Source organism: Nannobrachium achirus (genome assembly GCF_963921795.1).
Source record: "Nannobrachium achirus genome assembly, chromosome: 14".
Taxonomy (NCBI): domain Eukaryota; kingdom Metazoa; phylum Chordata; class Actinopteri; order Myctophiformes; family Myctophidae; genus Nannobrachium; species Nannobrachium achirus.
This window is the reverse complement of record NC_137821.1, coordinates 30,554,787-30,580,965: the sequence shown is the minus strand read 5'-3', so window position 1 is coordinate 30,580,965 and position 26,179 is coordinate 30,554,787. Positions and strand designations below refer to the sequence as shown.

The following is a 26,179-nucleotide window of genomic DNA, read 5'->3' as shown; positions in this document are numbered from 1 at the left end:
CTACTGTTTACTTTTGGTGTTGCATGCTTTTAGCTGTCAAAACGTCATCACCGAGCGACATTGACTACATCTTACTATTTTGCAACTTGAAGCCTATGTTTGAAGCCCAAGCTAAAGGATTAGGTATTTCTACTGGGATATCGATTTAGTACATTATTCCAATGGACCTATGCCTATACTCTTAACTCAACGCCTTTTGGATTCACGTCGAGCGATTTACTTTATTCATATCCAAGTTAATTCTGTGTACACACTACAACACAGACTACACACACACATGGCATGCATGTCATGTTGTGTGTGATATCATAACATTAGAATTATGCCCAAACTCTTTGATATAAAACTTCCAGGAGAATGCAAGGGTCTACCCGAAGGGTTTTGGTCAGCTGTTGACGTGTGGATAAAGAAACCTCACGTTGTGAACAAACGCCTTTGTGGAGCCAGTGTGGCGGAGGAGAAGGATGTGGACACTGAAGCAGTGGCATGTCTGCTGGACTCCTCACACAGAGACGAGGAGCTCATGTCTTTCTTGACAGACTGTGGACCTTCAGATGCAAAGGAAAGCAACGCCTGGTCCTCTGCTGTAAGGACATTCATTCCCAAAGTGAACTGCTATGGTTCAAATCGGCACAAAGAAATTGTACTCAAAGGTAGGTAGCATATTATTATTATTATTTTTTTTTACAAAAGATGTAAGACAGTGGTTCTCAAGATTTTTCATGTCTAGGACCCCCCAAATTGACACGTATTAGCCCGCGGCCCCCCATTTGAAAAGATATGTCAGGGACCCCCATAAGAGAAGGCTACGGACCCCCCATTTCATTTCTATCTCTGAGACACCAATTGTAAAATCAATTTAAATGTAGCTCTGAGAGTGTACAAATGGAACCAGATGGACCCCTTGGATCTCCCTCAAGGACCCCTGGGGGACCCCTGAGAACCAATGATGATAAATTCAAACTATTCCAGACACACAGGGGGTCCTGTGTGACATAAACATAAAAGCATAAATAGAGGTTGTAAGTTTGTAACTTATTTTTTTCTCTATAATGATGACACATATTTAATGGGGAAAAAGTCAATAATGTTTGTAACAGTAATGCTGCCTTTATTCAGTATTTTAAATGCTGTGAGGAAGACTAAAGCCTGTTGTCCCCATCTCCTTTTCTAGACTTTGACAGACAGCAGGTGACTTTTGTTCCCATTGAAGAAGATTCAGAAGGGCAGGTGTCTCAAAAAAAGAACAACGTTTATCAGATCCGCCTCTTCCACCAGGCCTGTCAGGAGGAATGGTAACTTAAATACATGATGGCATTTCTCCTCTGCATCTATCTCTTAGGAGCAGTGGGTATCTATTGAACAGTGCCCAGGGAGTCATTATTATTAGTCAAGTTATTATTGTTCAAATATAAATTACTTGCCATGGAAAAGGTGTTGCTACTTTAATATGATCATAGCTGGCAAGTCAGGGTGACTGAATAATTCATGGTTCACTTTAATTTAATTCATTTTCAGGTACATGCACAATTAAAGAAATATGCACCAGAGTTAGCTGGAAACTCATTTCATCTGACTGCTGTAGAAGGATTTGCATGTTCTCCCCGTGTCTCCTTGTATAGGGTTGATACCTTCACAAAAACATGCAGTAATCCTGGTCTCAATAATGCCTCCCCCTGGCCAGCCGGGGCGCTTGATGGAGGGGAAAGGAACTGGTTGGAATAACGTGTTCCTTCCACGCGCTACGTCCATCCTGGGGAAATCCCCCCTGTCAGGTGAAAAGAAACAACTTGGACTACTCATGCATTGAAGGAAGCATGAGGTCAGTCCGTTGTCTCCCCAGGCGCGGCAGAGGGAGAGCAGAGCCCAGGATTACATTGGCAATTGGCACTGGGTGAAAATGGGTTGCAAAAAAGAAAAAAGAATAAGAAGGATTCAATATACTTCAGCCAGTGTTTCAAAACAATAAAAACAACAAACAATCACTTGTATAATACACTCAGCAAAATTCATTTTTTTGTAACTCATAATGCTTGTCACATAAAAAAAACAGCAGACACATACAAGAGGCACATTAAAACCATGAAAGGAGTAATCATAATTATTGGAGAGTGCTTGATTGTAAGGGTTTAGGCCTGTGTTTCAGGTTTGTCTTGTGATGGTTAAGCAGGTATCGAAATGAAACTCAATATCATGTGATCATCAGACACACTTCCAAACACTTTCCGTTTTTGTATGAGATAAAACACAATTGAGACGTGTGAGTTTGCGCTGGCATAAATATGTTTTAATATTTAGACATTCCTCATTTCCTGACTGAAGAGAAAAATAAATAATAACACTTTGCACCATGTGTATAGTGTGTATTGACCATTTTCTTTTGCCCTCTTTCTGTATTGGTTTGCTTTCTGTTTAACCACTTCAACCCTAATGTAGAACGGCTATTTTTGGCCAAGAGATTTGGTTTAGAGTAGACTCTGGAGGGGAAAAAGAGTGGACCGAGTACAGACTACAGTGCCAACTCATGTCAAGTTGACTAGGTATAAAGGGTTTGTGTGGTTAAAATGTCAAACTGTACAGGGGGTCGGTCTAGGACCCCTAGGGGGTTCTCAGAGTTACTACAGGGGGTCCTCCAAATCTTTGTGTGATAGAAACTTTTTTTCTCCTTTTATATATTAACCACTTGAACCCTTATAGCGTCCATATTCCGAGAACTTTAGACAAAAATAGCCGATTTACAAGCCTCGCGCTGCGAGGCTTTGTGAGCTTGTAGATCGGCTATTTCGGCAAAGAGCTTTGGCGTAGAGGGGAAAAAGAGCTGACTAAGTACAGAGTGAAAGGTCAAGTTTTTAAAGTATTGACGGTTCAAGTGGTTAAATATCTGAAAACACAAATTGACATGAATCCATTCCAAAATACACTGATGAATGTGATGTCAAACGATTAAACTATGGAATCTAGTCTGCTTCATCTCTCTCTCAGGGGTCCTTGGCCTGAAAACGTTGAAGACCCCTGGTGTAGAGCATAAAAACGTATCCCTTCGCCCTCTGGTCTGCAGGTTCTTGGAGCTTCATGTCTTGAGGCCAGACGAGTGGTTTTCTGATGGAGTGGCTTACCCTAAGCTGCCCTGGCTGTCCAGAGACCTCCTGCCTAAACTGGGACGCTGGGCCACTGAGAGTAAAACCAGTGAGTTCAAGAGCACCCTGTCTCTCCTGCCCGTGGAGAAGTACAGTCTCATGTACCAGCAGCTTAAAGACCGGTACAAGAACATGGTGAAGGTAATGGATTTTTGTGCAAAATCTCTTGTCACTATTTGTATTTTTAAATGTTTTATTTGATCAAAACTAGGGCTGTCACAATTATTACATAATCGTCTAATCGCAATTATTTGACATAAACCGATTATTTTTCACAATAGTTTCCATGTTCATATATTTTAAAAAAAAGTCAAAAATAGTGGAAATAGCAGATCTACAAGCTCACTACGCGTTGTGAGCTTTTAGATCGGCTATTTCCACTATCAATGTTCTTTTTTAAGTATAAAGTTGTCAAATATGTCAGTAATCTCTTTCTATATTTAGGTTATGTGTCATATCTACCATGTGCAACTTCAAAGCCTAAAAGCCAAACAGAAATGTAATTAATGACAAAAACACAATTAAATCGTTAATCGCAATTATTTGAGTGACAATTAATCGTCATGTAAAATGTCATAATTGTGACAGCCCTAATCAAAATGTCTTAGCTGTAATCATATTATTGCTGAATGCTTCTGTTTTTATTTTTATGTCCTAGGTTTGGCCTGAAGTGACGGATCCGGAGAAGTTTGTCTATGAAGATGTTGCTATTGCTACATACCTCTTGGTGGGTTTAGGCAATTTAGGCCTCAATGTTCCTCTTAGAATTTGTGTGGTAAAGTCCCAAACAATATAGTTTTATACAAATATTTGAGGCATGTTTTCAACAATTATTGCATTGGTTTATATACATAAGCTTTAGCAGCCTTAAGGGTTAATGATGGTAGGTTACATAGAATAAGTTTTAAATTGCTCTATATTATGAGAATACTCATTGCTATAGAGTGTTTGTTCAGTAAGAGCAGTCTCCCTGTCTCTCCTGCTCTTTAGTAAACAGAAAATACATTTTCAACAAGTGAAATTGGAAATCATGGTACAAAATTAGAAGTGAAATTGGAAATCATGGTACAAAATTAGCCACCAAAATTGGAACTGGAACACCATAAAATTGAAGCTGATGAATGGGTACTCTTTCCTGATTGGCTGAAATGTTTAGTAAAGTTACTGTTTGTGTTTGCCAGCTCTTTCCTGGAGAGTGCCACTAGCAAGTTGGAACCAATTTGGAGACAGACCTGTGGCAGAACAACTCCAGCTTTTGTTTTGTCTCTCAGTTGAACAGTTGCCTGAAAACACAACATGTTCAATCTGTGATCAAATAATTCCATCTAGCCACAAATTAAGGAGCCCATTTCACAAATCAGCCAAGCAGAAACCTTAAACTACAGCTAAAATAAACAATTGGGTATTTGGTCTTACTGGTAGTCTGCTATGCTATCAGGGCTCTATACTAATGACTTTTATGTTTTCGCTCTACACAAAATATCTTAAATAGCTGAAAATAGCTGATCTATAAGCTGAAGCTCACAACAAATCATCCTATCACAGTGTAAAGCTTATTCTCTGGTTCTGTCTTTCTAGGTCTTGTGGGCCGAGGAGCGAACAGAAAAGGACCTGACTGACAAACAGTCATTTGTGGACCTGGGCTGTGGAAATGGCCTCCTGGTTCACATACTATGTAATGAAGGGGTACGTTGAACACACCCAAAATGACCTTTTTTCTTTTGATTACTCACGCCATGGAGACTTGAGTTCAATAATATTTTTTTTTGTATTTGTCGCATTCCTAAGACAATAATTTGATTACAATAAATGTACCCCCACTGATTCCGGATGGGGACCTAAATGCATTTGGGTCCCTATCCGGGATCAATGATGTATGTGGGTGAACTACTCCTTTAATAGGTGACAATTCTGTGAAAATGGCAAATCTACAAGCTCACAATGCATCACAATGTGATGAGTGGAATTTGTCTTGTGAGGTTGGTGCATTGCAATGAATAATGACAACATGAAAAACTAGTTACACCTCAATAATGTAGAAAACTCAACTGTATACAATATCTTGTATACTGGCCTGGGAAATAAATACATATAAATGATTGCACTTGTGTTCACAGAAGGTAATGGTACATTTGTTTGAATATTATATACACAAGATAATAATGGCAAAACAGGTTTATAGTAGCATTTTTTTTTAAACATGTCTTTATTGATTTTTTTATAGTAGCATTTTAATTATTTCTGAATTATTATATTTTATTTTTGTTGTGTTATGAAATGTAATGTAACTTTAAAGAGGTGGTGCCATGATTCCCCCCCCCCCCCCCCCCCACTAAAACATGATTATCAGGTATTATGATTATACTAGGAGGAAGATTTTTTTCCCAAAAAGTATACAGAAAGAGTTAAAATTGGGTTTTTATGTGGCCACACCCCCAGTTCATTAAGTATGCATGGATGTCATGGTGGGTGGTGACCCAGCTGAAGTTAGCCACACCCCACAGTGTTGGGTGAATGGTAATTAGGGGAGGAGTTGATTCTGTGATGTAAAAGTATCTGTGTTTTTTAACGGACACTTTTGACCACAAGGTGGCAGCCTCCAAGAGAAAACAAACAAATACCAAGAGAATACATAATTGCTCATAAAAACCACAACAGGGGGTCCAATGATGTACTTTCAACCTCCTAGACACATGAAAAACAGAAAAAGTACAAAACTATGGCACCACCTCTTTAAGCTGCATCTCATGTATGAGAAGTGATTGTCGTTGTTATGTATTATACTATATACGATATACTGTATATTATTCAATCACTGCAATTTGAATTGCTTTGTGTAGATTTACTCTGTTAAACAGGCCATCTTTATAACTAAAGCAGGCCTAGGCCATGTGGAAAACTGACCCTTCAAGCAGAGGTCATTTAAGTAGCCCGATAACATGGGCCTGTAAGGGCCCAGGTGAGGGGATTCATATATCTAAACAATATTTAATAGAAGCATTATATTAACCTGGATGCCCAATCAGAAGCTGGCAACAATAATTGGAATCACACACAGAGGCTGGAGTGTGGATGAGGTTGAATGAGGCGATTATTGGCTGACCGTCATGGCATCTTGTGTTGCAGCACCCTGGAAAGGGCATCGACGTACGTAAGAGGAAGATCTGGGACATGTATGGCCCTCAGACCCTCCTAGAGGTGAGAGAAGTTCACTAGGACAGGACAGGAGGTGGGAGGAGGTGATGGCTTAATCGGTGCCTAATTCAGGCATTTAATGAGCGCTATTACCATTTCACTGGGAATATGAGTCATATGCCAAGTGTAATGGCTCCTTTAAAGCTCCTGTCTTAAAGTGGCACTATGCAACCTTTTTTGAGAATAAAATGTAATTTATTCCAATCTGTATGTTAATACAATATAACATATGCAATTGGGGTGGTTGTATTTTGTCCCCCTGCTCTTCTATTGAGACATTTAATTGGGGTGGTTGTATTTTGTCCCCCTGCTCTTCTATTGAGACATTTAGATTGTGTCAAAGGTCGTGTCAAACCTAAACACAGGATCTGACACGGATTTTGACCTGATGGTCAAGATTCAATTTATCCCCTGTGCAAGCAGGCAGGGTCTATTCGCTCAATGGTAAAAAGGCAGCACTTGCACAGGAAACTGAGTTCAAATCCTGGGTAGAAGAGGAAAGTTACACAATGCAGCTTTAATTTAACCTCTCTATGACACTACTGGTTTATTTTGTATCCAGATTTTCATCTTGAATACACTGACTTGATACTAGAAGTATGAACTTACTTATACTAGAATTGACAGTATGTGACGGCAGCTACATGCGGTAGGTAGCGTATCATTTTAGAACATATTGTTAAACTGTAATTGCCATCTTTCTTTATATATGATGAGCAACATGGATGTGCACTTTGATTTACAGTCAGAACGGAAGGTTTCATTATTGATCGCTCTTCCATCAGCAAGGCTGAACCCTCTCAGAGTTAAATGAACAGACTGCGTGTGCGGAAACCTCCTTAAGACACGCTGTACTTTCCTCTCTGCCTTCCGACTTCAATCTTTCATTTGACAACAAGCTGCTGACTGTTAACTGTACCCACTCCCAGTCATCCATTATTGACTGTGTTTTTAGTCTGCGCAGAAGGGGCATCTCCTACAGGGACTCACTGTACTTCTAGCCCTTAAACTTCACAGCAGTGACAACACAGAAATGTGTGTGGACCGGGGAGGAATCACCTTTTATCCTCTATTCTTTGTAAGGCTGACGATGGTTGGGGCTAGCGATGGAGTGAATTCACAAGACATTGTTTTACATCAATTTATTTATGCTACACTTCAGATATTTGTGCTTTTTATTATTGCTGGGCAACATACAGTATATGATATGAGACTAGATATTGTCTGGGATTTCTGGACATATATAGCTTTTCATATGGCCAATTGTTGTTTTTTCCTGGGTTTAATCAATTAAGCCTTAAATTATACTTTCAAAAAATAAAGTCACTATCGATATTGAGGAAATTGGTTAATAGTTAATACAAAATAAAAATAAATCTCCATATCACACAGCCCTTCTTTATATCATTAAAGGTTATCTCTGACACTGTTCCTGCAAACCTCTAAAATGAATGACCATCCTCCCACCTATAGTGTCAATATGTTGATTAGGACCCACTGTGTTAAAGGTTTGATGGAGATTGCAGAGCAATCCGTACTGGCATAGTAGCGTCATCAGGTCACAATCAATTTCTGACCAAGTGCTCCATTGTCAAATTATACCAGCGTGTATTTTCTCCTTGAATCTAAGGAGCTTGTGTGGTTTTGGGGGGTCTTTTGCTATTTCAGGAAAAGGCAATCACTCCTGGCGATGGGTTCCTATTCCCCGCTGCCGACTGGCTGATTGGGAACCACTCTGATGAGCTCACGCCGTGGATCCCTGTCATAGCAGCCAGGCAAGTCATCAGCAGACACAATCTCACTCAGCCTCTCAAGTACCAGCTGATCTCTCCAATTTGGACCAACATTATTGCTGTTCGGGTTGAGTGAGGAGGGTGAATTGTGTGCGTGCGTGTCTGTGCGTGTGTGCGAGCCTACCTACCAGCTTGTTATGGCTTCAATGTTGTTAGGTTTTTGCATTACTAATGCCCGCCACCTGGTGGGGATGTTAAGCCTTAGTCTGGAGATTGTTTTTGTTAACACAGTGAATTCTCACAACTAAATGGTCTTCATTTCCTGTTTGTTGAAACGTAAAAGATCGGAGACATAACAGTTCAGAGACAAGCACTAACTGATGACGGATAAAACAAAAAAGATCTGGTTCATAGTTTACTTCTGGAAACATGAAAAATGTTTAGAGCAGGGGTCTTCAACCTTTTCAGACCCCTTAGTTGAGAGAGAGATGAAGCAGGGACCCCCACACAACCTTTTCATAGATTCCATATAGTTTCATTGTTTGACACCACAATCATCAGTGTATTTTGGGTTCATGTCAATTTGTGTTTTCAGATATTTAACCACTTGAACCGCCAATACTTAATAAACTTGACCTTTCACTCTGTACTGCTCTTTTCCCCCTCTACACCAAACCTCTTTGCCGAAAATAGCCGATCTACAAGCTACAAGATAGTTGACTATCGACTATCTCAGAATATGGATGCTAGGGTTCAAGTGGTTAATATAAAAAAGGAGAAAAAAAGTTCCTATCACACAAAGATTTGGAGGACCCCCTGTTGTAACTCCGAGGACCCCCTAGGAGACCCCTGGTTTAGAGAATTAGTTGTATGACAAAGATCGTCTTGTCTTGATACTTGCTTTCATTTGGCAGGTCATCTTACGCTTGCCGATACTTTGTCCTGCCCTGCTGCTTCTTTGACTTCTATGGGAAGTACCAGAGACGTCAGTGTAAGAAGTCCCAGTATAAGGAGTACATAGACTTCATCACTGAGGTTAGCCAAGCTAGTGGCTTCAACACTGAGGAAGACTGCCTCAGAATACCATCTACCAAACGGGTATGCTTTTAAAAAAAAAAAACACCATTTGACCACATTCACATTAGTGGCCAATTTTGCTCTCACTTCATACTCTGTCCCATTCCTTTTAGTTTTTAGTGGTGCCTGCCGCTCCAACATTTGACCTAGTATGTATGTCTGTATGTCCATATGTACGAGCGTGACAACACCAGCTGCAGCCACACAGCGGCGCTGTTGAGCAGCCGCACTACTCACTTCACACTGGGTGTGATTTTTCATTGGCGTGTAGACGGTCATTTAAATGTAGTTACTGTATGTTGAAAAGGACGAGGCCGCGCAGCTCTTTCCCACGATGCAAAAATGTATTAAAACTAGACACAGGAAACCAACGTTTCGACAATATAGTCTTCCTCAGGGTTTAACAGAAACTGAATGCACACATCACTTATATAGGGAATAGGACAAAGGTGAACTGATCTCATGGGAGTGCCCGCACACCGAAGTAGGTTACTAGACTACTAGACAAACGTCTTCATCTTCATCAGGTCATGTTTGATCCACAACAGGATCGAAACCAATCTATTTGTCAGCCAAATAAAGACGTTTGTACCCACTTGGGTGTGCGGGCTCTATCGTTTTGTGAACTGAAACCTCTTTAGCCCACCCCCCACCATTCGATGTGCGTTACGTAAATAACACCCTTTCAAGTGTTCTCAATCTACCCAAGTGACCGACACACTATTTCAGTATGCCACAGTGGATTGTGCATTTTTTCTCTCCATTATTTCATCATTCATACTGTACTAGTACTGTAAATATAAATATGCATACAGTACATGGTAACTAATAGGAAAACAGTAAGAAACAACAAAATGGATCAAGAACTCAGAGTGATGCACAACATCACTTTGTGTCGTCTGTCTGCTTGATAGGATAAGCGTTTTTTAGAAGAAAACAAAAAAAATTAAGAAAAAAACAATCCAATATTTCTGAAGTAAAGGGTGTATAAAAAGAGCTTGAGCTTTAGTTTTTTCATAGGTATATATGTAATTGCGTTTCTGTAGTTTGAACAAGGCAGATACATCTAAGGGTGTTGCAATGTTGTTGCATAAATAATCTACAAAATACTTTTGCACATAATAATAGCCAATGTATTAAGTCTAGCTACTGGCCACTGGTTTAAACAAATTCCTGGCTCAGGGGTCACATCAATAAATCAATACCTTTTCTCATTTTCATGCAAGCGAGTTGAGCAGGGGCACTAGGCAGGCAGGTTTATGGGGAAAAACAGTTGAATGAGCAGATATTATATATCAGCTAATATATTATTTTAAAATGTAATACTGAGTTAACTGTGTCTACTTTGAAATAAAGCACAGCTGAGGGTATCCCATCCTCAGTTCCCATCTGTCTGCCTGGACCTCATTTAGTTTAGGATTGTGACTGGTATAAGTACTACAGTATGTTTTTATTGTTTTCTATCGATGGCACCCCAAAAATATTTGATACAGTGATGTATTGATGCTCGCTTTTCTTATGGTTATATTTGAATTTACCTGTTAATAAGGAAGACATTTGTCTTCCTATTTTGTTCCATCACACATCACTTTTTTTCTTTTCTTTTTTTTTCTTTTTTTTTATTACTTTTGTAGGTATGCCTGGTGGGGAAGTCGAGGAATTACGAGCTATCCGAAGACTTAAAGGCAGAGGACCGGAGAGCTCATTACATACAGAGCCGCCAAACCTTCTCCGGGATCACGGGTCAAGGGTCGAATGTTGAGGCCGATGGATGCAGTCACCATGGCGACACTGTCACCGACGGGACTTCCGTGAACAACTGGGGAGCCGGCTTCCAGCCCAGAGACCGAGTCGAGGTGGTTAGGAACTGTGCGTCGCTCCCCCGGGATTTTATAGACGGCGTAGTCCTCCAGGTCGCCAACGCCTTACTGGGACTGACCACGGATGGAGAGGGAGGAGCTCTGAGCGCGTGGAACCAAGGAGGTAGGAAGAACTGCAGTTGTCTCAGTTGACGAGACAACCTCTTGTGCGTGACACATTACGTAATGTTTGGTCCTCGCTTCCTTTAACACATGGAAAGCCAAGGTTTCTAACATTTCTAGCTGTTGCTGCTGCCGTCGTTCACTTACGCTTTAATTTTGAAGAGCCTCGGAAGCTTCGTGCGTGTGCACGTGATTGTCCACTGACGATTGAGGAGGATAATCCATTTGTTTACAAACGCTCGCGAAACTAAAATCCAAACCGGGGCCGTGAAAAGTGTCGCCGTGAAAACAGGCAGATCTCTGCTTCCCTGGCGTTCTTTGCACCTTATTCAGAGATAAAGCCCTTTTTATGTTTCAGCATAGAATAGAAATCAATGCAGCCTAGACGCGCCATTTTGCTTCTCTGCGAGCCACGTTATGACGTATGGACCAGGGTCTTTCACAGACAACACAACATGCGCGCAGCTGCATGCTGCACCATTAACCCTTTGTCTCGTTCCTCAACGAGATGACTCATTTTTGGCAGAGCGACCTCCAGTGGCCATACCTCGTTACTGAACGAGTTTGGCTCCTTGGGTGTTAATGCCAGCTGTCACTGAAACGGCACATGGTAGGACTGTCACGATCATGAGATTTTACTTATATTATGAGTAAAAAATACATTTCTGCTGGCTTTTGGGCTTCGTAAACAAAAGTTGCACTGGACATGAGAACATATGCCGCACAGGACAGGTATGTTATACAAATAACTTACATAGTTTAATGTAATGTAATTTAACATGAGCGTTTAGTTCTGTTTTTCGACGATCCGAGGTACTGTGCGGTTCCTGTTCTCACAAAGAAAGTATGTGAGTCATATTAGACTTAGAAACCGTATCAGGTAAAACTCTCTCTGAACAAGAGAGATGAGTCACTTGCTGCTTTTCTTGTTGCTGCTACATGATGCTGCGTAACAGTGTCAGTGGCTTCTTTTGAGCTCCCGCTCGGTTCCTTTACCTGCCTCTGCTGCATCTTTCCCTGCCTCCGTCTCTTTATCTCGTAGCGTTCGTGGGCCGGACCCTCGTGGCACCGGCTGACCCCGCCTTGAACCCTGCCGGTGATGCACGCTGCGGAGGCCACCTCCCGCTCTGCTTGCTCCAAAACCGCGCGCGCGCACACACACACACACACACACACACACACACACACACACACACACACACACACACTCTTATATTCCACCCACACCTCCCACTTTTTCAGCAGCTCTCTGATACGCACACACCCTAATGATGGTGGATGAGATAAGGAGATGAGACCTACTGTGATTAAAACAGAAAAGTCTCTGTCAGGTTGTCAGGGCTGAAATTAGAGACGGAGAGAATATGAAGGGAGGCAGGGCAAAGGAATGAAGAGAGAGACGGGGGACCGTAATCTAGGATAGAGATGAATAATGCACATCAGCCATGATTTATGCATGAGTATGCATTTGTATCGAGGTATTCCAGCCATTTACACTATGTGTCGCCGTATAGGACCAAAGGGCAGATTCGGGACGAACAAGGTCACAATGTGTCACACGCTGCAATGCATTGTGAGCTTGTAGATCTACTATTTTCGGTGCATGACTAGGGCTGTCACGATATGACATTTTACATGACGATTGATTGTCACTCAAATAATTGGCGATTTACGATTTAATTGAGTTTTTGTCGTTGATAATTACATTTCTGTTTGGCTTTTAGGCTTTGAAGTTGTACATGGTAGATATGACACATAACCTAAATATACAAAGAAATTACTGACATATTTGACAACTTACTACATAAAAAATAACTTTGATAGTGGAAATAGCCCATCTAGCCCATTTTTCAACATTCACGATTATGACAAAATAATTGCGATAATGTCAAATAATCACGATTAGACGATTATGTAATAATTGTGACAGCCCTATGCATGACACCAGCGCGCAACCAGATATAAATCAGGCTTTATAGACAGTGGTGTACCCCAGGGCCATCTAGACGGCTTTGGTATTCATGGGTGCTTTAATCACAGTCACATAACTGTATAATCTTTGCCAAGGACTAATCAATTATATTTTTAGCAGTTTTCTTAATAGTTTATGACAAGTTATACTAGTTGTCATAGCTATTCACTTACAGAAGCTTTAGTAGAGTTAAGAGCGTAGGTGATGGGTGGTGGCGTGTGCTCCGTGTTTTTAGGTGGTATTCGTTGTGAGATCTGCATTTTTTGAGCAACTTAGTCATCTCCACTTTGTATGAATTTGAAAAGGCGTGAGCAGGAGGAAACTCGAGGCTTCCCAAACAGGCAATCAATCTGTGGCTGTGTTCACGTTGTGCAGAGGGGGAACACCTATAGCACCTCAACTCTATGCAAAAGCCAAGCCAAGCCATTAATAATGGTCTCAGACAGTGGCTGGTCTTAGTTCAAGGCAGAGCCTACATTATCAATACTGCCCTTCTGCCATTAATCCCCATTAACGTTGCAGCCAGTAAAGGGCAGCTCTAAACGATATATTGATATTATATTAAGACCCTGAGTTCCCTGGCGTCTGGGCATTACGTCTGACCCGTCTGCCCTGGTTCACACTATGGAGCTGCTGTACCTTCCATAACACAGGAGTTTATTCTGCAAGGTCTTTTCCTCGTGTACACTATGCACAGGAATGCATTGCATGTTTCAAAGACACAGAAGTGTGTTTAGCAACCTGAAGTTTGGGCATGTTTCTATGTCGGTGGTGTTCAAACCTTTTCATGTCAAGGACCCCTAGCCTAGTAAACTGACTCCTCCCATCTTCTGTTCGAATGAAGGCAGGAAGAGACTGGTTTACGAGGCTAAAGGACCCCCAGAATGATTAGAATTTGGCCGCGGACCCCCATCTCAAAATACTTTGTTCCAGGGACCCAGAGAAAGAACATTTTGAGTTACGTGTGTGTAACAAAGTCTGTGTGTAACAAAGATCCTGTGTGGGACAACAGTGGTGAGCGACTACAATAGTGTAATCGCGTGTTGAAAAGTATCTTGCATACAATAGACCTAAACATCAAATTTGCATTAATTACCTTTCCCATGTGGGTAGTCATTAGTAGCTCAGCACCAGTTGGGAGAATTGTACTGTGATGTTTGTTATCAGATGCAGGTCTATATGACCTGTATCTTATGAAACTGCACATAGAAACATTAGAAACCATATGGTTAGGCCTGTCACAATTATTACATAATCACCTGATCACAATTCTCTGAGATAATCACACTTATTCTTTAATCATTTTCATAACCGTCATAATCAATTTCCATGTTGAAAAAGGTTCTTACATTTAAAAAAAGATAGAGGAAATAGGCGATCTACACGCTCACAACGCGCTGCGATGAGTTGTGAGCTTGTAGATCAGCTATTTCTATTATTTGATCTACAAGCTCTCACACAACGCACTGCGATGAGTTGTGAGCTTGTAGATCGTTTATTTTTATTATTTGTTTTTATTTCGAAAGTATATTGAATATGACAGCCATTACTTTCCATTATTTAGCTTGTTGTCATATCTGCCCTGTGTATTTGTTTAAAATGCAAAAAAGCCAAACATAAATGTGTCTTTTATTTATTTATATGTTCCAATGCTAAAAACACAAATCGTTAATCACAATTATTTGTGTGACAATTAATCGCCGCGTAAACTATCTTCATTTTCATGATCGTGGCAGCCCTAAGAAGCATTGCAAACCACATGGTGAGAGATGCTCTGCTCTCTCAATATGTCAGAGAAGGAAGAGCAGTTTGTCATTTATACAAACCAAAGGTCAACACAGATTGAATTCCTTTCTGGGAGAGAGAGAAAAAAGGCGTGTCAATGTCAGAAATACAAAAGCCCACCTGAAGCAGACAGGGTAAAGGCTGGCTGCTTCTGTATGGATGAAACTGTACCACATTGTTGTTGTCGGGTGGAAACCTTGTATGTCCAAAATCGTTCCTTTTGCATTTTTCGTTTTAAAAATTAGTTAAATTAGTGAAAATAGCCGATCTACAAGCATACGAGGCGTTGTGTCAGTGTGCTTGTAGATCTGCCATTTTCACTAGTTTTGTGCGACAGTCTTGTACGATGAAGCAGTGCTTTACTTAAAATAAAATTTAAAAAAAGAAAGAAAAAACATTCAAATTTGAAACTTGGAGATACAAGGTTTCTGCCCGACAGTGACGATATTCCTCTGCTTAAAAAGGGTCTCTCTAACGCAGTGGTACCAAAACCTTTTCAATACAAACTGACAAAAATAGACAAAATAAGTCAAAATAGCTGTTTTGTTTAGATTAGTTTTATTTTAATATCTGCAATTCTTCTGAAAAATCTAGAAAAGAAAAAGAAAATGGGATTTATGTTAATCTTTTGTAAATACAATACAATACAATACAATACAATATAAGAGTGGGTAGAAATTGGTCCCACTTTTTGGGAAACGGTGCTCTAACTGGTTAATTTTGGTAATGTAGAGGCATTAAGCTGTGTGTGTGTGTGTGTGTGTGTGTGCGTGTGCGCGCGCGCATACCGTACTGTAGTAAGGGCAATACGCATTGCATTATGCGTCTTTTCTCTTCCTCGCTCTCCTTGGTATCTAAAATTACTGTGCCGGTGGGAGGCAGCACTTTACAGTAGTGACAACAATGACTCATGCGCTCAAATGGCCGATGGGAGCGCGAGGGGCGAAATTCTCTAGTTGTTATGACAGCGAGTCTAATGGAGCACACTGACTGGCATTGAACTGACCCGTCCTGTGCAGATCATACCCCATTATCACCTGGCTTGTTCCTGTCCTCATGGCCTCCTAAACTGGGGTTTCTCAAAGTGGGTGCCTTGACACAAGTCCAGGGGGTGCCTCAGAATACTTTGATAATGTTTGGAATTTACAAATGTCACTTGCACTTTACCTGGTGCGTTCTTTTTCAGTCTACAGGACACAGAGGGCCCTATTTTTCGTCCATGCTAAACCCTAAACCCCTAAACTTCTTTGCCTTTTCTTTACTATTTTGAGAAACATTTTTAAATACTTCAAAAATATGGACGATGCGAAGCAATTGGTTTCTATGCAGCGCAAATGGCCCTTTTCTACGGGCTTGGAATGGGTGTCGCCATCATAGAATTGTAAAGGCATCAGAGATGCTATTGGCTGCCAACGGTCACGTGCAACCGCAGGGATACATGGGAGAATGTGGTCGGAGCCTCCCGAAATACAGCACACGAAGAAGACGGCTGGTATCAGTTTAGTTGGCCACGCCCCCCCCGCAACTTTATCATTTATTTTAAAATAAATTGGACCACATTTCGACAAAACGAATATGATGGTGATTGAAAGGCACTTTTTAACTAGCGATAGGAACCATACAGTATTCATGAAAATGTTAAGGTTAGAAAACGAAAGGGGAAAATGAATGGGATCCAATGGAGAACAATTCTTTTTGCGATCGGCCGGGGGGGGAAACAGCGCAACTAGCGGCCAATCATAGGAAGTTTTACTTCCGTATTGGAGTCATTTTAAATCGGCAGAACTACACCCCTGATTTGAACTATTTAAAAATGTTTTTCAAAATGGTGAGAAAAGGCAAAGAAGTTTAGGGGTTTAGGATATAGCATGGATGAAAATAGGGCCCCAAGTCTCTTCACCAAATATAGCAGATCTACAAAGCTAGCTCACAACGTGCCACGCTATACTGTATCTTAGGGGGAAAGATGTACTGTACATATTTTACGTACCGTAAGGTGTTATAGTAACAATGTAATTCAGGGGTGCTGTGGATGGAAAGGTTATTTACAGAGGTGACCTGAGCAAAAAAAAATCACGAACCCACTGTCCTAAACCCTCCAGATGAATGGGCTATGGCAAGGACCCCCAAATTGATATGTCTCGGACCGCAGACCCTCATTTGAAAAAAGTGCCAAGGACAAGAGAATATTTGTCGACTGACCTACAAGCTCACAATGTGTCACAAATATGCCCATATACTGTATGGACTGGACATGTTAGGCTAGTCTACGGGTTCTGTTGTTTGTGACATCTACCTAGATCCGTGAGAGATCCTATTTCACCCAAGCAATAACCCGGCCAATGCTGATTATCGAAACCTGAACACACTGATCCATACATTGCTTTGTGACGTGTTGTCAGCACAATGACCCCTGGCAATAGATCGATAGATATACGATAGTTAGATGGATCGATACCTTTATTATCCCACGGGAGAATTTCAGTCTCCCAGAGGTGGTACAGCAATTAAGGTTACAGAGTTACAGGGAGAGTAAGATAAAGAAAAAGTACTTTATCAGTGCAATGACAATCAAAAAAGTGTAAATTTGGTCAGTGCAAGTGAAAGTGCTTACAGCGAGAAATGGCAAAAAAAAAATACCCAAGGGATGTCATTAGCAATGCCGGAAAAGCTGTTTTGTTTTTCCTAAATATTTATCTCACGATTTTGCAACCCATTTTTCACCCAGTGCAATTGCCTGTAATCCTGGGCGCTACTCTCCCTCTGCCAACTGGAGAGAGCCCCGAACTGAGCTCATGCTTCCTTCAATGCATGAGGAGTGAGAAGGCAGCTTCTTATCACCTGACGGGTTTCCCTGGTAGGATGTAGGGCGTGGAAGTGGAAGTAACACGTTATTCCAACCAGTTCCTTTCCCCTCCATCAGGCACTCTGGCTGACCGGGGGAAGGCAGTATAGAGGACCAGGATTACGGCATGTTTCTTTTGTGAGGGGAGTCAGGGGACCCTAGGAGACATGGGGAGATGCAAACTCCACACAGAAAGGCCCTTTCGCCAACCCCACCTAGGGTATTGGCACTGATGACGCGGAGAACAGAACACCCCCAGCACCCAGCGGAAAAGCTCCCTTTTCATTCATACTGTATATTCATTTGCAATAGATCTATGTATTTAAATTAATGTATTCCTTGTACATTTATATTTATTGAGACGCTGTACTACCTTATGTTCACTCATTTAGGGACCCTTAGATAGATGACAGATGCAAATATCTAGTGCTAGAAGCTAAGCACCTTGTTTTATGTAATCTGTAATCTTTTTTTAAATTCTTATGTATCTTGGTTTGGGTCTTGACCATTACCTAGTACCTCTCCTGTGTTTCATTGTTCATTCACACTGCTCTTGCAGTAAATTTTAAATCGTGTCTTATCTAGGGTGACCATATTTTCAGCCGCTCAAACCGGGACGCGGACCACTGTTGCCTAAAACCGGGACCCTCAAAGCAAAGTGTGCGTTACTGCGCACGCGTGTGCCATAGAGTTATAAGAAGAATAGAGAGGGCACCAGACATCACTGCCCATCCACTTGTATTGAGTTGCTCACCCAGTGCAAATTTCACCCCTTCTTCCGGTTGTGACTGTCTGTCTGTCCGTCCGTCCGTCTGTTACCAGATTCTCCGCCAATGTTGGCCCGGTCTTTGCCAAACTGTGCACACACACTCCCTGGATGCCAATTCATAACCTCTTCCCCACATTTTTCACATGCTATGAACGCGCAGTCAATACAAAGAAGCCTAGATGTGCATTCATGTTTCTGGCTCCATCTGTAAAAAAGCTGCCTGCAGTACCTCAAAACGGCTTCAGCCCTCCCCCCGGTGTCTGGGGGCTTGGCGCGTGCCCATTCGCTAATGTTCGTGCACACACACATACGCACTGCAGGGTTGCATACAGGCAGTCAGTGATTGACAAACAGCCTCAGCATTGAATTCAGACACGCAATGTATTTGTTCATGTTTTCTGATCGGTTAGGTGAGCATGTTTTCATGAAGAGAACATGATACATGTCTATGCAACCACTGAAAACAGCTAATATTATTTTAATTGTTTCCACTTAGCATCTCATCTCTTCTTCTAACACTCTGTCAGGCAGTCTCTCTGTGAGAGAGGTGGCTGAGCTCCTCCAGCAGGACACCCTGCAGGTCTTGAAGAAGGAATGTGGAGGTCTCCAGACCCTCCTGAAGAACAACCACCAGGTCTTCAGAGGTAGGTGCAAATCCACCCCCAAATAGACCTCTGCCAGGCTGAAAGGCATGGCTGAGAGTGAGACTTATGTTTTGCCCCCTATCTGTCTGTCTGTCTTTCTGTCCATCCGTCCGTCTGTCTGTTACCAGCTAATCTCCGCCAACATTGGCCCGGTCTTTGCACACACACTCCATGGATGCCAATTCATATCCTCTGCCGCCCATTTTTCACATGGGCTAGCGCCACCATGAGGCTATCAGGCCGATGTTTGCAAAACATGTTTTTGGACACTACACCCACAGATTTGATCCAAAAATCCCACAAATCAGTACACAGTAGTGAGTAGTCATGTGATGTGTAGTCATGTGATGAAGACGAATCTGTACGATATTTCATATTACATCCTAATTGGCTAACATTGGCTCCAAAGTTTACAGGATTGGCCAGTTTTTAAAAAATGCCTCAAATCAACGCAGCTTGCGATTTCCATGAAATTTTGCATGCACATTCCCACTAGGTCAAGGAACAAATGCCTCCCTTTTCACCTTGGCCTGTTATACCGCCACCAGCAGGTCCATTTTTGCAAATCAAGTTTTTGGAACAAGATGTCTCAAATCGTGCATGCAGTGTCCGATTGCTGTGACAGGCGCAGAAGACATGGCACCTTTTTCACATTGGCCTATTATAGCACAACGGGAGGTCACAATAACCTACCTGACCTGTCAGAGACCTGTGCTTGGAAGAGCACTGCTTCTTCTAGTTATTTATGTTTCTGTTTCCCATTACCACTAAAAACTATTTTGAGATCATTGCTTGCCATCTCTATTGCAGTCTAATGTAATTCGCTTGAATGAGTCCAATGTCAGCTTGATAGCTTTGATTTTAATAGATTTTTTTCCTTCGCTTTGCCAATTTGAAACCACGTTAGATTAATGTTTATCCACTTTATTTTATTAATGTTTATCCTGAGTGTTTCTTGTAAGTTCTAGCTTCCCTGACTCAGTTTATCATATTGTTGTTCTTTGTAGTGGAAGGAGGGAACGTCTATATACGAGACTGGAGGTCGCCATTAAAGAAAAGGAATGCCAGGGCAGATGCAAAGAGGAAGCCCTCGGGCCCCGGTGGTGCTCTGAAAACCCGCTGCTGCTGGTTCTACAGCCACCACCCTCAGGGGTGCCCCCTGGAGGCTCAAGAGTGTGCCTTCGCCCATGGACCAGATGACCTACGACCTTCCACCAAACCACTGAAGAAGATGAAAAACTCAGTCCTTTGATTTATTCATTTATGCATTTCTTTGGACTTTAGAGCAGTGTTTCACATTTCAAGGTCTCCCCTTAACTCTGACAGTGTACAAATCTGGTTCCATTTGTACACTGTCAGAGTTACAGACTTGTATGGGTCAATTTAGACCTCCCTAAAGTAACCCAACAGAGTCCCTGGAATCCACTTTGAGAACCACTGCTTTGATTTATTCATTTATGCATTTATTTGGACTTTAGAGTGTACAGTATTTCCCCAACGAAAATGTGTACCTCTGAGCTAAAGTCTCATGGTTAAATAAGGCTGCATACCGTGGACTTGGTATGACATTTTGATTATAGTTGGTGAGAATTATATGTGTTGCCTGTATAACAGAAACATTCAAGGTTAAATATTTGACCTGTATCTTACAGGTCAAAGATTTTTTTCCCCTTCTGCACCAAATCTCTTTGTGAATAATTAACATTAACCTCATTACTGCTGGAGGATAATGTGAATTATTAGAGTAAGGAAAGATGGTTTACAACACGTTGCAATGCGCTATGAACTTTTTCAGCAAAGAGATTTGGTGGGAAGGAAAAAAAAGGAGTGGGTCATGTATAGACTCCTGGGGGACTACACAAAATATAAACACTACGTACTGTATGTGTTAAGTGGTTGAACCAAATACAACACATGGGACTCTCTGGATTCCAGTAATGTGCTCAGCGTTATAACTCTTATCAGCTGCAACAAAAAGCGATTAAAGTCTTATTTTTCAACATATTTATTATCTCATATTTTATATTAAACGTTGTGTAATATGACATGTTAAACTGTTAAAATATTTAACTTTAAGAGGTACTTATCCAAGCAAGAGCTTTTGCTGCACATGTCCTCTGTTTCATTTTCAGTCCTACCCTCACAGTACACACTGTCACGTGGGATCAGTGTAGCCTGCTGTCTACCACTGGATGTGTCCAATGGAGCAAAAGGTCAAAATGTCTCTGTTCTGCATTTTACACCTACATGGTAAGTCTTACAGTAAATCCCCACTGCCAATCGCTTTGAGGTTTATAGATGGGGCAGGAAGTAAACAGTATGAAAAGAGTAGGCTAAATCAGTGGTTCTCAACCTGTGGGTCGGGACCCCAGGGGCGTCCCCAGATGAATAGCTTAATCTGCAACATTATTTTCTCACTCAACAGTAAACAAATCAACAAAGTTTAAGTGTATAGCACATTTCTAAAGTGACAATTTAAGAAACTTTTAATTCCTCTGAAATGACAAATTAAACATTGGCCAAATTGTCAAATATTAGAGGCAGAAATTGTGAAAGCAGATCTACATGCATGTACAGTATGTAGGCAGAAATTGTGAAAATAGCAGATCTACATGCATGTACACAAAATCTGCTATTTTCACAATAGAACCGTGTTATACAAGATGTTATGCCTCAACTCTTTGTGCTCGTTGGGTGGTGGGTCCCCAGTTAAAATATGATTATTTTGGGGGTCTCGGCCTGAAAAGGTTGAGAACCACTTCATGTGGCTAAATGTTGGTGCCATTAATTATTATTATGGGTGGGGGGTGTGGTACAAAGTGCACCGTTTTTTCCCCCTCTGCTGTGTTTATCTCCCAAGAGTAGCTGTGAGTAACCCTGTGGCTCAAATGTCAGTCACAGAACAGCACTCTAGGCTCACAGTGGAGTGATGAGAGGTGGCTTCTCTAGGGGGGCCAGATAGGACAATCAGTGCCTTCTGTCTGTCTTGGTATCTGTCAGTTATGTCACAGATGCAATGCACTGAACGCTGTTTGAACCCAACTGTGGCCAAGGTTGCAACATTGTTGCCACTGTAGTCCACATTAACTGTTTGCTTTACTACAAATACTTTATCCATTCTATACTTTTTCTTACGTAATAACTAACCACCCAGCTAGATAACTATTATGGCATGATTATTCAGGACATAAACGTATCCACTCTGTGGAGAGAAAATATAAAGATTGACACACCAATGGCAGGTGTTTTGTGCATGGAATTTGTTCACAGCTTTGTTTTTCCTGTCTGTCCGTGTCGATCGGGGGATCGATCATCGGCCTGGAGATAAATATTCTCTGACTACTTAAAAAGCGAAGGAAAAATTAGTGGCTTTTTATTTCATTTACTCTGGCAGTAGATGATAACTAAACTAAGGCCACCACACCACCAAACTCTATATGTCGAACGAGAATATAGCATTAAATCTACTTTACTTAAAGCACCCAATGACCACTTGCATTCTAACAGTGATATAATAATACATAATTCAATTATAATGTATTCCAACTACAGTTTAGGCATTTAGCAGACGCTTTTAATCCAAAGCGATTTACAAAGCAGATAAAACATCACAATAATAAACCAGATTAAATGTCAGTACATCAGCAGCAATATGACAAATGCAAATGAATATCTGTCTAGAAAAAACAATATAATCCGTAAAGAAAAAAGGTTTCTAAAACAAATGCTAACTAGCTTCATGTATGGTCATTGATTTTTTCAGTAGTGCTAAGGGTTTAAGGGTTTAACTAGTAGAATAATAAGCAATTATGAAGTATTTTAATACTTGACCTTATAAGTAATGATAGCATACTTTATAATGTGTTATGATTAAAGCATGATGAGTAATTATATAATTATCCAGTGTTATAAGCAGATGATAATGCAACATAGACATGGGCTTATGCAAGACATTATGTACACTGACACACAAGTATGTACACAGCATTATGGGCTTCAGAGAAAGTCCTACCTAATTCACCACTGGCATGCACTCTGAGGTTTATAGATAGGGCAGGAAGTAAACCAGAATGGAGAGAGTGAAAAAAGTTACTGTTAGTGGCATGAATTATTTGTTGGACTGAAATGAAGGGAGGGCTGGGTGTGGTAACACTGTTTCCCTCTGCTGTGTTTATCTACCACAGCCAGTAGTATTGACCCTGTGGCTCAAATGTCAGTCACAGACGGCCCACCCAATAGTGGAATGATGAGAGTAATCCAGTATCTGGCTTAAAGTCCTGTTCGCAATTTGGTGTTAGGGGAGTTTCTCACCTGAACTGAGTCAGTGGGTCCCTAGACATGAAAAATCACAGAGGTGCTCGTCCGCCATAGTGCCAGGAATGGCGCAATGGCCAAATCAAATATGGCTGCCATCGGCTATGATGAAAATCCAACTTTTCTGTTTATGCACATGTAAGACCTCTATTTGGACTAATTGTGGTGTGGGGAATTCATTTCTGATATTGTTTTGACCATTTTGGGTGATTTGGACCTCAAAAGGTCATGGTCAAGGTCATTTTGCTATTCCGAAGACCGTGGGCCATAACTTGGCCATTGTTAGGAGTAAAAACAGGTGCAGTAGGTCTAAATCAACTAATGCTGACATGTATAATTCATTTCTGACATTGTTTTGACCATTAAGGATCATCTTGTCTTTGAAATATCAATGTCAATGCCATTTTTCAAAAACGATTTTGTTCATTACTTGCACTTTTATAGAATTTTTTGTAAGTTTGTTACTATTTTATAGTAAGTTTGTTTTCTTTATAACAAAAGACATACTAGTGACAAATACAACAAGTAAACATCCACATTTAACTTTAAAGGGGGGTTTAAAATGGGTGTTTAAATGAGCAAATAAGACTATTTACGAATAAAATTGAAAACAAAATCACACACAAAATTAAATAACAATTTCCCTCAAAGTGCACCATATTGTGATTGTGTGCATGCAAGTTAGTATGAGGTGTTTTTACAGGATGGATTTGTCATTGTTCCATGGCAAAATATGATGCACAGAACTCCATCAGTGTCGAGTGTCTTGCTTCAGACATGGCAGGAGTGTACTAAAGTCAAAGTGCTCCTTCCATCCATCAGAGCTTGACATTGACTTTTTGAGGCAGTTGTCCTTTGGACAAGTATATTTCCCATTCACTTGTCTGGGGACAAAAGTCACTTGTCCGGATATAAATGTCATACATTGAAATAATAACAAAAGGACGGCTAATGACCCCCCTTGCTCCCTCCACTCCATAGTATGGGCACTTGTCCCGGACAACAGGACAAGCCTTTATGTCATGCCCTGTTCCATTTTCCATTGGTTCTAGTCTTTCCTCAGGTTCCTTGGCTGTTGCAAGCAGGTGACAAGAAATGCGCTAGAAAGGTGCCTTGTTGGTCTCAGCAGTTATACTTCTCTGCTACCAATACTGTGTCTTGTTCTGTCAAGGTCTTTGCCTCTCCAAAGTTTGTTAGATATTGTACTCGGTCAGAAGCCATAACTACATGTTTAATCCTCACCTGGCCCATGCAGTCATCTCCTGTCTCCAGGACAGGAGATGGCACATATGCATATGTGCACATATGCATATGTGCCTTGATCACTGTCTTGGCTAGTGGTGCTCCAAGATGAGACTGCTTGATGCAGTGGAAGTGAGTCTCACCAGTGCCATACTGCTGCCAGATCTCCTTCATCCCCAGTGCTTGGAAATATGGGGTGTAGTATAGCAGTAATGTGAATGAGACAACAACTCTCTGGGGTCCGCTCATAGTTCCGACATCCCATTATTCTGACCATTAGGTTAGTGAAGGTTAGGGATAGGCTTAGTTATAATGGAGGCTGTACATGCACCAGGTGTCAGCCTCCTCAATCCTATTCAAGATGTCTGGGATCTCTTCTCCACTAGCCAAATCATCAACAGAGACAACAGAGCTGATAATGGTAAATGCACTGCATTTACAGTATATAGCGCTCTTCTCCAAAGCGCTGTACAATGTATTTCACATTCGCCCATTAACACACACATTCACACATAAATTCACACCATGAAACCATGCTTTGAAACCGTACTTCAGATTCCAAGGCAGCCGTTCTATCTACACCGCCACAAGCTTGAATGGACACCATATTCCGAACACACAGCTGGAGAGCTGTTTGTTCTCCTCAGACACCCAGAATTTGTAAAGTTGATGAAGGATGGGTGCGTCTGTCGACTCTGTTATCTCTGATGATGATGAGTGGCTCCCTGCAAAAGGGGCTGGAGGTGAAGAGATCCCAAAGATTGAACTAGATTGAGGAGGCTGTCACCAAGCTGCTGGTACATGTGGAGTCAACTGGCCCTATTATAACTAAACCTACCCATAACCCTAACCTAATGGAGGGAATAATGGGTCACCAGGATTATGAGTGGACCCCAGAGAGTTGTCGTAGTGATACTTCCAAGAACTGGGGATTAAGTAGATCTGGTAGCATTATGGCACTAGGTGTGCAGCGGCACATGCTTCTACAGCATCAAGCAGTCTCTCATCTTAGAGCACCACTAGCCAAGACAGTGATCAGGGGACATATGCCTTGGAAACTGGAGATGACTGCATGGACCAGGTGGGGACTAAGCATGCAGCTATGGCTTCTGACCGAATACAATATCTAACTTTGGAGAGGCAAAGACCTTGACAGAACAAGACACAGCATTGGTAGCAGAGAAGTACAACTGCTGAGACCAACAAGGCACCTTTCTAGTGAATGTCTTGCCACCTGCTTGCAACAGCCAAGGAACCTGAGGAAAGACTAGAACCAATGGAACATGGATGGATGCAAGGAACACTTCGACTCTCGATGATATGGCTGCCTTGCTGATGGATATCGGTGCATCATATTTTGCCATGGAACAATGGCAAATCCATCCTGTAAAAACACATCATACTAACTTGGATGCACACAATCACAATATGGTGCACTTTGAGGGAAATTGTTATTTAATTTTGTGTGTGCTTTTGTTGTGTGA

At 41.3% G+C, this 26,179-nt stretch overlaps 1 protein-coding gene across 1 annotated transcript; it reads left to right on the top strand.

Moving 5' to 3' along the window:
* The first annotated feature begins 105 nt into the window (after nucleotides 1-105).
* Nucleotides 106-21,078, top strand: trmt44 (tRNA methyltransferase 44 homolog). Its single transcript, XM_080742383.1, has 11 exons — nucleotides 106-653; nucleotides 1,175-1,295; nucleotides 3,059-3,278; nucleotides 3,796-3,864; nucleotides 4,716-4,823; nucleotides 6,264-6,335; nucleotides 8,001-8,107; nucleotides 8,980-9,163; nucleotides 10,777-11,125; nucleotides 19,023-19,139; nucleotides 20,147-21,078. Exons 1-11 carry the CDS (start codon nucleotides 323-325, stop codon nucleotides 20,389-20,391), a joined length of 1,923 nt encoding a protein of 640 aa, XP_080598509.1. The 5' UTR covers nucleotides 106-322; the 3' UTR covers nucleotides 20,392-21,078.
* The last annotated feature ends 5,101 nt before the right edge of the window (nucleotides 21,079-26,179 follow it).